Source organism: Myripristis murdjan, chromosome 13, assembly GCF_902150065.1.
Source record: "Myripristis murdjan chromosome 13, fMyrMur1.1, whole genome shotgun sequence".
Taxonomy (NCBI): Eukaryota; Metazoa; Chordata; class Actinopteri; order Holocentriformes; family Holocentridae; genus Myripristis; species Myripristis murdjan.
Genome location: NC_043992.1, coordinates 38,848,496 through 38,864,954, shown reverse-complemented (window position 1 = coordinate 38,864,954; position 16,459 = coordinate 38,848,496). Strand labels below are relative to the sequence as shown.

Here is a 16,459-nt window from a genome sequence, read left to right as displayed (position 1 = left end):
CACTTCCCCCTGACTGTTGTTCTGCTCCCCTGTTCCCTGCCTGATGAAGTGGATCCGTGGTTGGGAGCTTGATGGACTGCCCTTATGTGCCTCGATTCTGCGCACTTCCAAGATCTCAGCCAGTTTTCGCAACACCCGGTCATGGTGCCATCAGTACCAGGTTAGAGCTTCTTTACAGCCTGTTAGAATGTGCTGCAAGCTGGGGTTCTGGGCGTCACAGAGATGGCAGTTTGTTTCAGAGCCATACCACAGGTGGAGGTTTCTGGGACTTGGGAGGGTGTCAAATGCAGACCTGATGAGGAAGCTCAGCCTTGCCTGAGGGATCCTCCACATATCAGCCCATGTTATGTCCCTGTTGGTGACTGCTTCCCAGGTAGTCCACCTTCCTTGGTGCTGTTGACTCACAGCTATGATCTTATAGCCCTTCTCCTCCAGTCTGGTCACTTCCGACACCACAAGCTCTTTCCTCTCCTTTCTGGAGGCTCGAGACCACAGCTTAGGTGCTGGGCCCCATCCGAGCCCAGTCTTGCCTGCAACCACCCAGCTATCTCCTAATGTTTCAGCTGGCTGATGGCTTGTGCCACTGCTTGTTCGGCTTTCCACCTTCACCCTATTCGAACTGGGACCGCGGCATTTTCCATGCACCGGTAAGCTGAATCTTTCAGCTCGAAGATGATATATAAGTTCAAAAATAGCAAAAGGAAAATCAACCAACTTACAAAAAATGCTTAGTCTCAAGCAAACAGTCCTAAAAGAACAGCTGTCTTTCTGATTATAATTTAGGGCAGAGCTCTCAAGAGCATCGTGCTGCACACCATCTTCACTCTCCCCTCACTCAAGGCAGACTGATCTTATATTACCTGAACCTGGCCTCTCCTTATTGGACCAAACCATCTATTCTGCAGATGGCACCTCAGCCACATATGGGATAACAATGTTATTGTTATTGTTATCCCATATAAGGCTGAGGTTAAACACCTGACCTCCCCACCAATTAGTTAAACTAACCAGTCTAGTCTAGTGAACAGCATGAACTGATGAAGCCACTTGGATAAGGGGCAAAACGTCTTCTAAGACATATAACTAAGTCCATTCGACCTCATTTCAATTTCCTTGAGATCTCTCTGATAGATTTTTTCGCCTTTTGAGCCTAATGATGGCCTCCTTCACTTGGTTATGATAAACAGCTAACAAATGCAAATGCAAACATTTGGAATGAAAACATTTATTTTCTTACTTTTTCATGGAATAACGAGGGAAAAGGCTACACTTAGCCAAGAAACTGTCTTTTAGTCAAGTGTCCAGTTACTTTTGAGCCTCTGAAAATGGGGTGACAACATAAAAAAATGGCTGTAATTCATAAACAGCTAATGCCATATTTTTGTTCAACCCCTTAAATCAAAGCTCAGTGTCTGACTTCAATCACGTCTTGATTACTCCATTTCAAATCCATTGTGCACTGTGTGATGTACAAGGGCAAAATTGTGAATATTGTGTCCCTGTACAAATACTTACGGACCTGAGTGTAAAATAGCCCTGCTTTGTCTTTGCTATTGTGTGTCATGTGTTTGTTTCTGTTTTCTCCTGGTTTTGTTTTGCCTGACTCAATGTGGACCGGTTAATTTTAGGTTGGCTCATTTTTGTCAGACATGTTTGTGATGAACGACTATATGAATGTGAACTTAGTACTGTTTACTTACCTCTCTCACTTTAGTGCAGGAACCAAACCCCCAAAATTAGGATATACCCCTATGCGGGGTAGAACACAATGGGACAATTTTTATATCTTTAAGATGTCCCCGACATGAAATGGATTGTCCCAAATTTTACTTTTACTGCAAAGGTCATGAAATTTATCCATGAAGTCCAAAGGGCCCCTTATTACACCATTTGGTACAGTGACTCACCACATAGCCAAAAAAAAGTGCTAAAAAAAAACAAAAAACACCTGCCCTCAAAGAGGGACAAGTCAATGCTTTGTCATTTTCTACCTGCTGGTTGGTTTTACTTCATACTTACACAGATGGTCTACAGGTAGTGTCCCTACATCCCAAAGCAGCCAGAATGCCAATATTTATTCTATTGTGAATCAGCAGCCTTTTATGTAAGGCCTTATTATAGGCGAGAATAGCAAAAAGTTACATTTTCTGAGGAATATTCACATGTAATTCTGGTCCTACTCTTCTATCAGGGGTAGAACCAAACTTGACCTTGTTTTTTCATAACTTTTATTTGTCCTCTTCATGAAATGGATGGTCACAAGTTTTACTTTAACTGCAAAAGTCATGGAATTCTTCAATAAAGTGATTCATCACATTTGCAAAAAAGGGCATAAAGTATCCACCTTCCCTGAAAAAGGGAGTTCAAAGTTATTCCTGAACCATTTTCCACCTGCTGGTTGGATTTATTTATTTGCACATATTGTCTACAGGTAGGACCCCAATAGCCAAGCAACCAGAAAAATATAAAGTATGCTTGTATTGTGAATAAGCCGGCTTTTATAGGCTTCTAGGCCTTGTTAAAATCAGGAAAAGTCTTTTTTTTCCCCCCAATTTCCCCCAAGTTACCCTCTAATTCTGATCTATTAACACTGAAAAATGTCTACAAATACAACAAAATGACTGCTTAATAACAGGAAATACAATTTGATACCATGTTTTTTAACCAATTCATATTCATAATTATGGAATCTATTGATGATTTTCAGGTAGGCTTAGGGTTAGGGTTAGGTTTAAGATATCAGTGAAGATATCAGTGTCTCAGGGTTTGGGTTGGATGGGTTGGTTTGCACATAATACATATGCAAAAACTGAGTTTGAATTATTGCTCTATTCCACTCATAGACTGTGTTATCAAGTAACTAGTGATGCTACTACCTTGATGTGCACTTAATACATTTATATTTGTTGCATGTAAGGGCATTTTTGTAATAATCAAGAATGGGTTGAAACAGATATTAAAAATTATATACAATATATAGCCACAAGCGGCAATTGACAGGGTCCAAGCAGCATAAGAACATTACAAATTCACAATAATTTATCTCTTGTGGATAAAATTCTGGGGGGAAAAAAATCACAGAACATTCTGCTCATATGGCCCAAAAAAAATTGTTTGATTGAACATTTGACAAAATAATAATGTTGTGCATACACCAGTAATTACAGTAAGCCAGTGAAAGTCACTGCTGACTCATAGCTGAGCACTATTTGTAACATGTAATATCTAGAAGCAAGATGTTGAAAATAGGATTTTGAGAAAATCGAGAAGAAGTTGCAAAATTTGACTTTTTTTTTTTTTAACAAAAGACAGCATATCGAAAACAAAAACAAAAGGGTTGTAGCAGCTTCACAGTTTGGAACCCTAACTCCAGAGCACTCTCAAAATCGTATTTGAAAAGCGGCCATTCCTTTACTGTAAAGTTTCTGATGTTCCTGCCTATCACATCCGAGAGTTAACAACAAGCAGCCACACAGTGTTTCCTGCTGAATCAAAAGCAGAGGCCCCGATGATAAACACTGGATGGAACTCCTGACTGGCTCATCTGGGGGTGGCGATGATTTGGTGTCTGCGGGGCAGATTGGCGAAGCTGCTGTACTCGGGACTGAGGTCTACACTGTCAGGGCCTCCAGGGCAGGAGAAGGTGAACCGCTGCAGCAGAGCTACCAGGAAAAGGAATAATTCCATGCGAGCCAGAGACTCTCCAACACAGGCTCTCTTTCCTTGAGTAGAGAGACAGTAATTTATTTGCAGGAGGTTGTTGTTGATCATTAACATGAGCACTGATAACCTCACCAAGCACTGAGATTTCTGGCTCTCAAACTCTCTTTCCAGCTGATTCAGTGTTTTGGAACAAAATATCCAATTTGACCATAGCTCTGGGCCATATAGATATGCGGATAAGTACTAAAACATACCCATAACTGACTCAGCCATATATTTTATATCCTTGATTTAATTGTTAGCTAGACTGCATGCAACATTACAACATCGCTAATTACTGGTATGAGCCAAAAAGGCTGAAATCCACTCCACTACAGTGTAGTGGGTAGTTTTCTCACAAATATTAATGCATTACATATATTTTGAAACTTTTAATGTGAGAGTTTCTGAGTTTTGTCTTTTACCTGCAGAAAATGGCAGAAATGCAGGATTTTTCTTAAAGTTGCCATTCTGGTCCAGGAAGTGCTGGGGATTGAAGGACCATGGGGTCGCCCACTGCTTGTCTTCTCTCAGTACAGAGTGCAGCATGGGAAGGATAACTGTGCCCTGTTGAAACAAGCTATGATGTTTACCTGATAACAAGATTATGCAGTAGGTTGTACAGGCTTCATTTAATTCTCTGACAAATATTAATATATAGTTACAGCCTGCATCTATCTCTATACCTTGGGAATTATATAGCCTCTGAAACAGATGTCCTGGAGTGCGTAGTGAGGGACGCTTAAGGGGACAATGTCCAGGAAACGCTGCACCTCATGGATAACTGCATCTGTGAAAGGGAGGGATTTCCTATCCTCCATACTGGGACGACACTCTTGTCCAATGACAGTGTCAATCTCCTGCTGCATTTTCTCTGAAAGGTCAAAATACATTGACTGTAAACAATAGTTTGTGTGTGTGTGCGTGTGTGTGTGTGTGTGTGTGTGTGTATACTGTATATACATACATATATAATTTTATAATAATAATTAAGTGTAATTATATAAGTATGTAAGTATATATAATTATATAATAATTATATAATATAATTTTTTAATGTCTTTGATATACTAATTTTTGTGGACGTACCCTGTATGTTGGGGTATTTGATGAGTACGCTGAGTGCATATCTGAGAGTTGTGCTGGTGGTCTCTGTTCCTGCCAGGAACAGAACCAACACTGTAGACACCAAGTTGTCATAGTGAAACTCAGATGTGGGTATGTCCTTTTCCTAGAGTTACAAAATTGCAACAAATTCATTAGTAAAATACACATTTGATACAAAATTATATTGGCATACATTTTGATAAAATACATTTCACATTACATGCTTCTCTGGAATACATTTCAGAAGCAGAAATATATTTTGGCATGCATTTGTAAAATGTATTCTGAAAACCCAGTGCATTGGAAATTGATTTGAAATGCACCATGGCTCAATAAATAAATAAATAAATAAATAATTGTCTTATATCAATGATAAAGGTACCATTTGCATTGACATAGGCTATATAAGCAGTCACCTAAGGCAGCCACTGGCAAGGTATAGCACACTGTTTTGTTTATCATTACATTATTTATTTTAAAGAAGGTTTTATGCTCATGTGCAGCCCATTAGCTGTGTCTCACTACCACTCTCCTCCTCCCACTTGGCACCTGCCTTTGGTGCACACAGGAGTCGGGTAGCAATTGACTCAGGTGCTGGGACAGGAACTATATATCAAAAAGCACTGCACCACAATAGAGGGTATATCTTAAGTTGTCAACACACAAAATGCAGGGAGCCATAGGTGACTGGTCCCTCCTCTATTTCACAAACACAAAAAATGCTTCAATCCATCCTTGAGATGTATCTTAGAACCTAAATATCTGGATCAACCAGTGACTACTGGGAGCAAACCAGTTGACAACCAAGAACAGATTGGTGACTACTGGAGAGTCAGTTGACAGCACGGAAAGACGGCTACTTGGACAAGTCGGGCTAGAACCCCTACTTGCATCCCCAGTGAGGAGGAAACCAAACTAAGCTACAAGCAAACCTTAAGGAACATACCCCCAGGGGATCCCGAGAGGGGGGTGGAATGAGATCCCCATCAGGATGGACCCAAGGCTTTTGACCCATGCAAACGGACAAACGACGATGACTGGAAGATGCATCTGTGGCAAAGAGCAACCTGATCTCACAGAAATCCGTGAAATGAGCACGACCTCTTAACAGCGCATTGCGTGCTCCTGGCACATAACCTGTTATAATTACGTGTGGCCACCACAGAAACAGTGTCCACTGAAAGTCTATTAGGATCCGTGTTGTGTGGTCACCACGCAAACAGCGTCCACTGAAAGTCAATTAGGATCCGTGTCGTATGGCCACCACGCAAACGCTGTCCACTGAAAGTCACTTTCATGTGGGTGGTAGTTCATAGATCCCGGAAGTGCAAATTTAATCAAAATAAAATAATAAAATAAAAAATAAAAAATCGCCAGTTTTCTAAACTAGGCCTACCATATTGACCCGCATAAAAGACGACCCTGATTTTAAGATGACCCCTCTTTTTCAAGACCATTTTTTGGAAAATAGGCTACTTTTTATATGGACAAAATCTTGTTTGAATAAAAAAGCCACCGGCCTGCATCAGGCGGGTCGGCCGCGGCACCGGCTGGTACCGCGCCCACCCGGTCAGGTCTGCGGGATCTGACAGGTGAGTGGTCAGTGCCGCGGTTGGCCCGCCTGGTGCCATGGCCGGTAGGAGTAGTAACATGGAAGGGCGCAAGCCAGTAACCGCCACTGTATAGTTTATAATGTCATCATTTTCATATTTTTCTAGTCCACAAAAATCACATTTTAAGCCATTTTGAAATCAATGAATGAAATTTTATTTTAATCTGAAAAACACCGGCGTTACCAAGGCAACGCGCTTCATGCTACCTGATGACTCCCGGCTTCTCGGCTTCAAAGACGTCACGCCGTGGGTGGTGGTTCATAGATCCCGGAAGTGCAAATTTAATCGGTATTCTGAAAAAAAGGTCTGATTATTAGCCATAACGTTGTAACCACCCAAGGCAGACTTACCACGAGCTATGAGGTTGTGTAACGATGGCATGTGTCCACAAGTCCCGTATAATATCAACTTTATTTTAAGAAAACACGTTTTATTTGCGATATCATATCACGGAGAAGCACTACATTACCCATAATCCTAGTGTTTATCAGCGACGTGTCTGATTTGACAGCTTTCATCAATAAAGTCAATAAAATCTAATAAAGTGCATGAAAGTTGATAATATGCTGATATGTTACGCCATTGAACACAACCCTTTCAGTCAGCGAAACAGAGTGGGTGGAAAAACCATGGAAACACGTCAAAAATAGCACTAAAGATTTATATAGCCTATATATATATTTTTTTTTTCATAACACATCTTTACTCGTGGTATAAACATAGGCTACATGTTAAGGTTATGCTTTTGCTGTTGAAAAACTACCTTATGTATGGTTTTTAAACCTAAATTCACAATGTTTATCCTAACCCGAAAGAGGGGTACCAGAACTACAATTCGTGCAGAGTTGCAACACACAGAGGTGTCCTGCGCCATAGCTTTTGTAGTTCTAACATGTTATGTCTATTATGTGATGTTGTGATCACTAATTTTGCAATCTTAATCAAAGTTTTTGGGTGTGGGAACAACGCCTGAATGGTCAGATTTTAATTTTTTTTTTCTTAAGATAGTGACATCATGTTTTTTCCATGTTTTGACACTAGTCGGTGGCGCCCCCTATTGGTTTGCCATCGGGCATGATAGTAGAGGTCAAGAGCTTTCCAAAAATGTTGACCCCATGTCTGTGCCATTTTTTGTTGCTGCACTGTAAGCCTTTAAAAGTGTCTCAGGTGCAAGGTTCAAAGGGCACTCGTGGGGAGCAGGAACTGCTCCCCTGGAGAGCTCCCGCAGCACTCGTGGGGAGCAGTAACGGCAAGAAACGGCAAGAAACCCTACACCAAAAACCATAGGGCCATCAAGATCCAGCAGCTGCGGCAAGAATTGAGAACACTAACAAAGCAGTACAAGGCGGCAAGTGAGGAAGAACGCCAGCCACTTGCAGAGTTACGTGAAATAAGAAGGAAGACGCTCATGACAGCTCGCCGTGCAGAGTGGCACAGAAGACGAAGGAAGGAGAGGGCTAAGAAGCGAGCATCCTTCATTGCCAACCAGTTCAGCTTCACCAAGAAGTTGCTTGGTAACAAGCAGAGTGGCCATCTTGAGTGCTCCGCAGAGGATGTTAACAACTTCCTACTTAATACCCTGACTGACCCGCTAAGAGAACAAGAGCTTGGCCCCAACAACAGTGTTAGACACCAAGGAACCAAGCTGGAAAGAGGTCCAGGAAGTCGTGAAGACTGCCAGATCTGCCTCGGCCCCTGGGCCCAGTGGGGTTCCATACAGTGTGTATAACCGGTGTCCGAAACTCCTACAGCAGCTGTGGAAGATCCTAAGAGTGATCTGCCAGAGAGGGAGAGTAGCCAACCAGTGGACATGTGCTGATGGTGTGTGGATCCTCAAAGAGGAGGATTCCAAAGAACTTGACCACTTCAAGATCATATCACTGCTCAGCACAGCGGGCATGATATTTTTCAGCATCTTGTCCAGCATGACCAGACCTGGTCATCTTTTCAGATTCCACCAAACAAGTGATCATGTGGGAGCTGACCGTGCCCTGGGAAGAGCATATGGAGGAGGCACATGAGAGGAAGCTGGCCAAATACGCAGAGGTAGTGGAGTTGTGCAGGAGCTGGGGATGGAGGGCTCAGTGTGAGCCAGTGGAGTTGGGATGCCGTGGATTTTCGGGATGTTCCATGTGTAAAGCTCTGACAGGACTTGGCATTTCTGGAGCTGCAAAGAGGCGTGCTTTACGATCAATCGCCGACACCGCAGAGAAAGCCACATGGTGGCTTTGGTTGAAGAGGGTGAGCCCGTGGACTGTTGCTGCTGGGATGCAATCCGGGACTTGATCAACCCCGGATGGGTCACGTGGGTGAGGGGGTATGACGTTGAAAGACCCGAAACTCCAAATCATCCCAGGAACATCACTGATGACGTATTGCAGCACATACTTGAGATGTATCTTAGAACCTATGGAATTGTACTGTAACTAATGAAAAGCTGCAAATTGCACAATTTGTACAAAACACATAAGTTATTGAAATACCAGAGTTGGGACATCATCCTTTATCAACAGGGGGAATGGGCACTCTCTGTTTCTATCCTTGAACAATATCCTTACATGTTTTTGTAAATCGTTACTCTTGTGCCCTAGTCGCTTCTTGACTCAATATAGACTTCAATTATAATCACGAGTAACCAAAAAGGAGCTGGAAATATGTCATATAATTTGTATGTGATTTTTGAATGCTCAATAAAGAAACATGAGAAAAAAACAGGGGGAATGGGCAGTTACTCAGTCAAGCATGCCATTTTGATGCACAAACAAGAAGTACCACAGGGGAAAGAAGGAAATCCTGCAGCATCATTATGAGCAAAGTCTGTCTTGATGGTACGTTTCCTCCTATTTCTGGTTCAATCTGCAATGTTGACAGGCCCAACACAACAGCAAAGACAGTGAAAGAATTACAAAGCAGACAGTCACATTTCTTGCAGACTTAGTTTGCCCTGTGCACAGTGGCAGCAAATATCTGTAGAGCACGAGATTTCAACCAATGGTCTGCACGCCAGGTCCATGAAGGTATTGCGGGTGCTTCCTGACCAAACGTTAAAAAATGATTTTGCATGCTGGAAGTGATTTTATTGATTGATTGATTGATTGATTCATTCATTCATTCATTCATTCATTCATTCATTCATTCATTTATTGTATTGACTCATTTCCAATGATTACCTCTTGAATAATCAAATTCACCACCCTTGAAAATAGTAGCTGAAAATATTAACTGATCATGCAAATGAAATACAATTTGCAAGTTTCCATTAAATTTAAGTCATAATAATTGAGTCATAATAAGCTGACAATAAACTTTTCTTAAATTATATTGTTTCGATATGATAACATTGCAAGTAATGATCATCAAAGACCAACCTGACTGAGTCGTGTGAGGAAGCAGTCAATGTAATCTCTTGGAACACTGGGGTTTATTGTTTCCATGTGCTCCTGGATCTTCGTCATGATAAACTTTTTCACCTCCTCAGCCTGGGAGAAAACGGTGTGCTGGTGTCCTGGCAAATGTTCCATGAGCCAGGGAAAGACATTGTACATCTATGGGAAGTAATCAGAGGGAACCAGGATGTAGTTTTGGGGATTTTTTTTTTTTTTTTTTTGTCATGATTTATGATAGGTACAAAAAGTGCTTTTAAGAATTTCATGTAAAAAATAAATAAATAAATAAAAATAGCACACTTTGTATGTGAGATCAAAGTGGTTGTATGGGATGTCTAAGTGATGGACAAATTTGCTATTGGTGCGGTACTTTTGTCTGATTCCTGCGTTTAGTTTGATTTTTGATCCCACAATATTTATTTAATATAATAAACATTTAAGTATGATTTACAGACCCTGTACTGCTTTTACAAATATCTCAATGATAATAATTGTTATTTTTCTACTTTATCTATGTATCTCTCTATGTAGTAGATTTTTATAATGTTGTTTTATTTCTTCTTCTTTTTTTTTTTGGATGACTTATGTGATTTATGATATATATTTGAATTAACTGTTGATGTGTTGATGCAAGTATCAGATTCTGTCCAGTTGCTAGGCTGAGCCTACCTGGACTCTTAAAAAAATGGGGCAAGTAGTATATGACTATTTTTTTCTATTTCTTCCATGTATTTTTCTATGCACCTGTATACGCTGCTTGTTGTTTTTGCTCTTCTCATAGGGGAATGCTCTGTCCCACATGTGGGAGCATCAGACAGTGTTGTCCAGCTCTGCTCTGATTGGTCCAGTTTGAGATTAGACTGACTTTCAATCATGTAGATCACATCAATGTCTGATGAGGATCTCTGTTAGATCGAAATGTTCCTCAAATAAAATTGCTGGAAGCTATCAGTGCAATGTCTGAGTGATATTCTGTTCAACAGAAATATTGCCTTGTTTGTATTGTTCGTATGGGGATAATTCTACCTCTTGTTGTTGTAGATTTTCCAACCAGAGTAAATTCTTCCTACGACAGTGTAGCACAGTCATACAAATACTGTGCTCGCCCAACTTAACAATGAACATATAATATGACACAGAAACTTTTATTGAACTTAAAATTTAAAAATTCAAATTCATTAAAAATTTCAGTGTTTTTGTTATTTTATCTCATTGTATTATAATGTTTTATTTTTGTGAAGTGCTATGTGTGTTTTATTTTTTTTCAAAAAGTGCTATAGAAATAAAGGTAATAGTAGTGGTAGTGGTGATGGTTTTTCTTCTACACATTATTTTTCAAAACAATAACTGCATGTACCTGCAATTATCAGGTATCATCCAATGCTGTCAGTACTGAGGATTGATCTGTTTTATAATTTGTGATTTTGTCGGTTGTTGATTGGGCCATCACTTTCATGAGCTATTTGCAAAATCAACTTCTGTTTTGCTCCTGTTCCCTCCCTGAATGTCATTTGCTCTTACCCCACCGAGAGGACTGCTTTCAAATTCAAGAATTTCAGAAATTATCTTGAGAAGACGGAGAAAGTGTTCGTCATCGTAGCTGAAGCGTTGGCCAAACACCAGGCAGCAGATTACATTGGACGCCGTGCAGCTCAAGAGGAAGCTGGGATCAAAGGGCGCAGCTGGGGAAGAGAGAAAGACACAAGCAAAGCCTCAGTGGGACTTACAGTCCTGTGTTACAGCAGATTATGTAACATTCTGCATTCATGGTCGTCGACTTTCGGAGAATATACCGAAAGGGACAAAGTCGGCTACGCTTGCTTAGCAGACTGAGATCATTTGGCGTCTGTAGATGACTTTTAAAGACCTTTTATGACAGTACTGTAGCATCAGTTGTTTTTTTATTCTGTTACGTGTTGGAAGGGGGGAGCTCAGAAAGGGACAGGAAAAAAAATAAACAAGCTGATTAAGAAAGCGAGTTCTTTCCTGACGTGACCTCTTGAGTCTGTGGAGCCGGTGGGAGAGAGAAGAATGTTGCATAAACTGTCATCTATAATGGACAACTCCTCCCACCCCCTGCATGTGACGGTAAGCACCCTGGAGAGCTCCCGCGGCGGCAGCCGGAAACAACCCCAGTGTAAAACAGAGCGTTTCCGGAAGTCTTTTATCCCGATGGCAGTCAGACTAACAGCTCCATGTAGTCTCATTGTAGTTGTTGTGGTTGTTGGTGTTGTTGTTGTTTCTGCTGTAATCATCAAGTGTCGGTCACATGACACACAGCCATCCACTGTAGCACTTTAACTTTAAATTGTTTTTTATGTTTTTATCTACCACTGAACACTTTTTAATGCTATTTTAATGTTATTTTATCCAGCAAGCAGAGCACAGTTTCTTTAATGCTTCTCATGTAATTTCTTTATTTATTGTTCGTCTGTCCTGTTGCCTTTTTATGATGTGCTGCTGTGATAAATGAATTTCCCCCTCGGGGATGAATAAAGTCTACCTTACCTTATCTTACCTTATGTTTAGATTGCACGTTACCACTCAAACAGAGACAAGGATTAAAGGGGAAACTGCAGAGAGAGATACCCTGCAAGTTTCCAAAGTCTCCAGTGTCTTCAATTTTTGACTTTAAGTTTTTGAGGGCCATTTTTTCATGTGGCTGTTTTGGTGTTTAGTTCTATTTTGATAGCCATGTTTAGTTGTCACTACTTAGAGGCTCCTGTAGGTTGATTATGAAAAAAAAAAAATCATTAACCCAATAAGTGACATTAAAGGCCTTCCCCCCAGCCTCTCAGTGAACTTCTTCTAACTCTGTCTGTCACAACTTCTCTTAGGTGATGTTGACAGCAGCACCATTCAGCAGGTCCTTGCAGGTCCTGCAACATAGCAGCACTTGAGTGTTGTTTTCAGCTGGTCCTTATGACTCTTCTTCTGGGCTCCTTTTGACCACTGGCCATGATGTACACTATTTTGCCAAAAGTATTCACTCAGCTATCCAAATCATTGAATTCAGGTGTTCCAATCACTTCCATGGCCACAGGTGTATAAAATCAAGCACCTAGGCATGCAGACTACTTCTACAAACATTTGTGAAAGAATGGGTCGCTCTCAGGAGCTCAGTGAATTCTAGCGTGGTACCATGACAGGATGCCACCTGTGCAGTAAGTCCAGTCATGAAATTTCCCCGCTACTAAATATTCCACAATCAACTGTTAGTGGTACTATAACAAAGTGGAAGCGATAGGGAATGACAGCAACTCAGACATGAAGTGGAAGGCCACGTAAAATCACAGAGCGGGGTCAGCGGATGCTGAGGCACGCTACAGACCTCCAAACTTTATATGATCTTCAGATTAGCTCAGATTAGCGTAGAGAGCTTCATGGAATGGGTTTCCATGGCCGAGCAGCTGCATCCAAGCCTTACATCATCAAGTGCAATGCAAAGCTTCGGATGCAGTGGTGTAAAGCACGCTGCCACTGGACTCTAGAGCAATGGAGACGAGTTCTCTGGAGTGACCAATCACGCTTCTCCATCTGGCAATCTGATGGACGAGTCTGGGTTTGGCGGTTGCCAGGAGAACGGTACTTGTCTGACTGCATTGTGCCAAGTGTAAAGTTTGGTGGAGGGGGGATTATGGTGTGGGGTTGTTTTTCAGGAGTTGGGCTTGGCCCCTTAGTTCCAGTGAAAGGAACTCTTGCTTCAGCATACCAAGACATTTTGGACAATTTCATGCTCCCAACTTTGTGGGAACAGTTTGGAGATGGCCCTTCCTGTTCCAACATGACTGCACACCAGTGCACAAAGCAAGGTCCATAAAGACATGGATGAGCCAGTTTGGTGTGGAAGAACTTGACTGGCCTGCACAGAGTCCTGACCTCAACCCGAGAGAACACCTTTGGGATGAATCAGAGTGGAGACTGTGAACGAGGCCTTCTCGTCCAACATCAGTGTCTGTCCTCACAAATGCACTTCTGGAAGAATGGTCAAAAATTCCCATAAACACACTCCTAAACCTTGTGCAAAGCCTTCCTAGAACAGTTGATGCTGTTATAGCTGCAAAGGGTGGGCTGACATCATATTAAATCCTATGGTTTAAGAATGGGATGTCACTCATGTTCAAGGCAGACAAGCAAATACTTTTGGCAATATAGTGTAGGTCACCATACAGGATCTTGGTAGTCAAGGTAGTCGGTCATGAGGTATTGACACGAAAATGTCAACCATGCTCCTGGTCATGCCCCTTTCTGAAGCCACACCATGACTCTGGCGGCAGTGCCTGTGTGATGCTGTGTATCAGCCTGTGCAGCATAACCCTAGCCAGGACTTTAAAGCTTCTTATAAATGCTGACTAAACTTGAGTCTTAAAGTAGCATTGCTAGGAAATAGCATCCCAGTCCTAGACCTCAGCAATATTGGTGGAACATTCTGGTACAGAGATAACCTCCATCCTTGAGTAGCTCTGCATGGATACTGACCGTGCCAGTGGACTTGCTGTTGCAAGAATCTGGATCCACATCTGCATTCTCCTTTCTTCTCATAGATGGTCTGAGTTTTTACTTTATAACATTAAAATGTGGATGTAAGACGTTGGGGTCTGTGAGTCTTCTTTCCACAATGCAGATTAAAGCCAGCCTGTTGTTATTTTCTGGATTTCAACTTCTACATTTCTGTATGGAATGGCAATAAGCTCCTCCTCTGGCCTCCTGCTATCAACGTCATGCAAAGCTTCTCTGAAACAGGGCATTCTGCAGATAAATGTATCCAAATTTCAGATGAATCGTGAGTGCTGCTGGCACTGCAATCAGCACTGCAACAACAAATTGCAACTTACCTTGCAGCTTAAAGTCTGCAGGTTCACCGCATTTTCAAATTGGGGGACAGAGACAAAATAAGACAAGTAATCCAACAAGAGCCTTGTCAGTGTGAAATGCATCTGTCATTGGTTCTCCCCTTTTGTCTACCGTGTACCTGCAACCAGGATTGAGTTTGAACTCTCAACACCCTCAAGAGGTCAGAAATCACTAACAGCATTTTTATCACATTACAATACTCCAAAAAAAAAACCAAAAAAAAAAAAAAACACATGTTTAAATATGTGGAGTTGGATCTAAGAGCTGAAAAGTGTACATACCTTTCAATGTACCTATGTGAGTCACTAGATGCTGGCTCTCTTCTTGGATCCACTCTTCCATCCCTTTGCGTCCCATCCCAAAGTCTCGAAGTGTTGTGAGGGTGAAACGTCGCAATTGGCGCCAACGTTCTCCATTACTAATTGCCAAACCTGAGAGGATGTAATATTGAAGCATAAATTAGGCTTTCTGACCAGCCACTGGTAGTATAGCATTACAGGAGTGCAGATGTTTCAATGGGAGCCACAAAAAACAAATCATTTATTTCATGACATTGAAAACAGATGCAAAGCATCCTGTGTTACCATAGCCCTTGGTAACTTTGAGGATGAAGGGCACTGGCCCCCTCCCTACGAAGTCATCTGCCTGGTCCACCAGTGCCTCCTTCACAGTGTCATATCCTACCAGAACCACAACCCGCTGCCAGCCTAAGTGCAAAGTCATCACAGGTCCATATTTTTCACTGAGCTGGAACAAGACATATAGTTTATTACTGCAAGAAACCTTTTCAATTTAATTGGTCAAAGAAAGTGCATCTTGATTTAAGGGAAAAATATGTGTCTTAAAAAAAGAAAATAAATGGCAGTCTGCCCTTAGTCTTTTTAGCATGTAAAACAGATTCAATCTCTCACCTTCAGCATGCTTTTGAAAGGTACATGTTTGTCCACCTGCAATAGGTTTCCTATGAGAGGGAGTCCAGTGGGCCCTGGAGGTAAAGGATACTTTCTACGATTCTTCATACTCCACAACCACAGTAGGGCTAAGATTAGCCCTGCCAAGATCATTGTACCAGAGAAGTCCATAATTCTGTCTACAAGAAAATATCCCATTTTGTCTTCTAGTTGTCTCCAAGCTGGTTAAAAGATCTTTGTGTTTTTTGCTGTTGTCCTGTTGGCTTTTCAGGATTTATTCAGAGGTCACCTTTGGACTGCATGTCAGAATGGTACAGGCGGGGGGTGGTGGATGATTTCAGAGAACAGGTCCAAAGGAAATAGAGAACAAAAAGATGACAAGAAAATTCAGCAAAATTATCACAGGGGCCAAAAAAGTATACAACAAATACAGTGAAAAAATGATGAGATACAGAGTGGAGCAAACACTATTGCTGTCACTCTGAAGCTGCATGTGTCCCAAAAGCACACTACTTACTAACTCTAAACAGTACCTAAAGTATACTCATTTCTACTGTGCACTCTTTTGGCAATTAGTATGACAAAAAGTCAACATACTGCACTAACCAGAAATGATGCAACAGATCAGCTGACTTTGGTGTCATATGATCCACATCTGGACGTCCTCTGCTGCCCTCCAACTTGCCAATTGAATCCAACTGAATATTGATCCAACTGAATATGTATGTTGACATTCTTGAATATATACATTGTGTACACATTACATACTCAAAATATGGTTAGAATCACTATGTAGTATGCCTTTAGGGGGTCAGCTTAAAGGCCCCATGGCATGAAAAATGCAATTTTTCTTGTTTTTGCATGATAGGGAAGGTCTCGGGGCCAC

General features: G+C 41.4%; 1 protein-coding gene across 1 annotated transcript; it reads right to left on the bottom strand.

Moving 5' to 3' along the window:
* Nucleotides 1-3,540: 3,540 nt before the first annotated feature.
* On the bottom strand, nucleotides 3,541-15,744 carry LOC115369608 (cytochrome P450 2F5-like). Its single transcript, XM_030066236.1, has 9 exons — nucleotides 15,574-15,744; nucleotides 15,247-15,409; nucleotides 14,944-15,093; nucleotides 11,330-11,490; nucleotides 9,791-9,967; nucleotides 4,792-4,933; nucleotides 4,389-4,576; nucleotides 4,128-4,269; nucleotides 3,541-3,722 (listed from the first exon to the last, which is right to left on the bottom strand). The coding sequence occupies exons 1-9, from the start codon at nucleotides 15,742-15,744 to the stop codon at nucleotides 3,541-3,543; spliced, it is 1,476 nt and encodes a 491-aa protein (XP_029922096.1).
* Nucleotides 15,745-16,459: the final 715 nt, after the last annotated feature.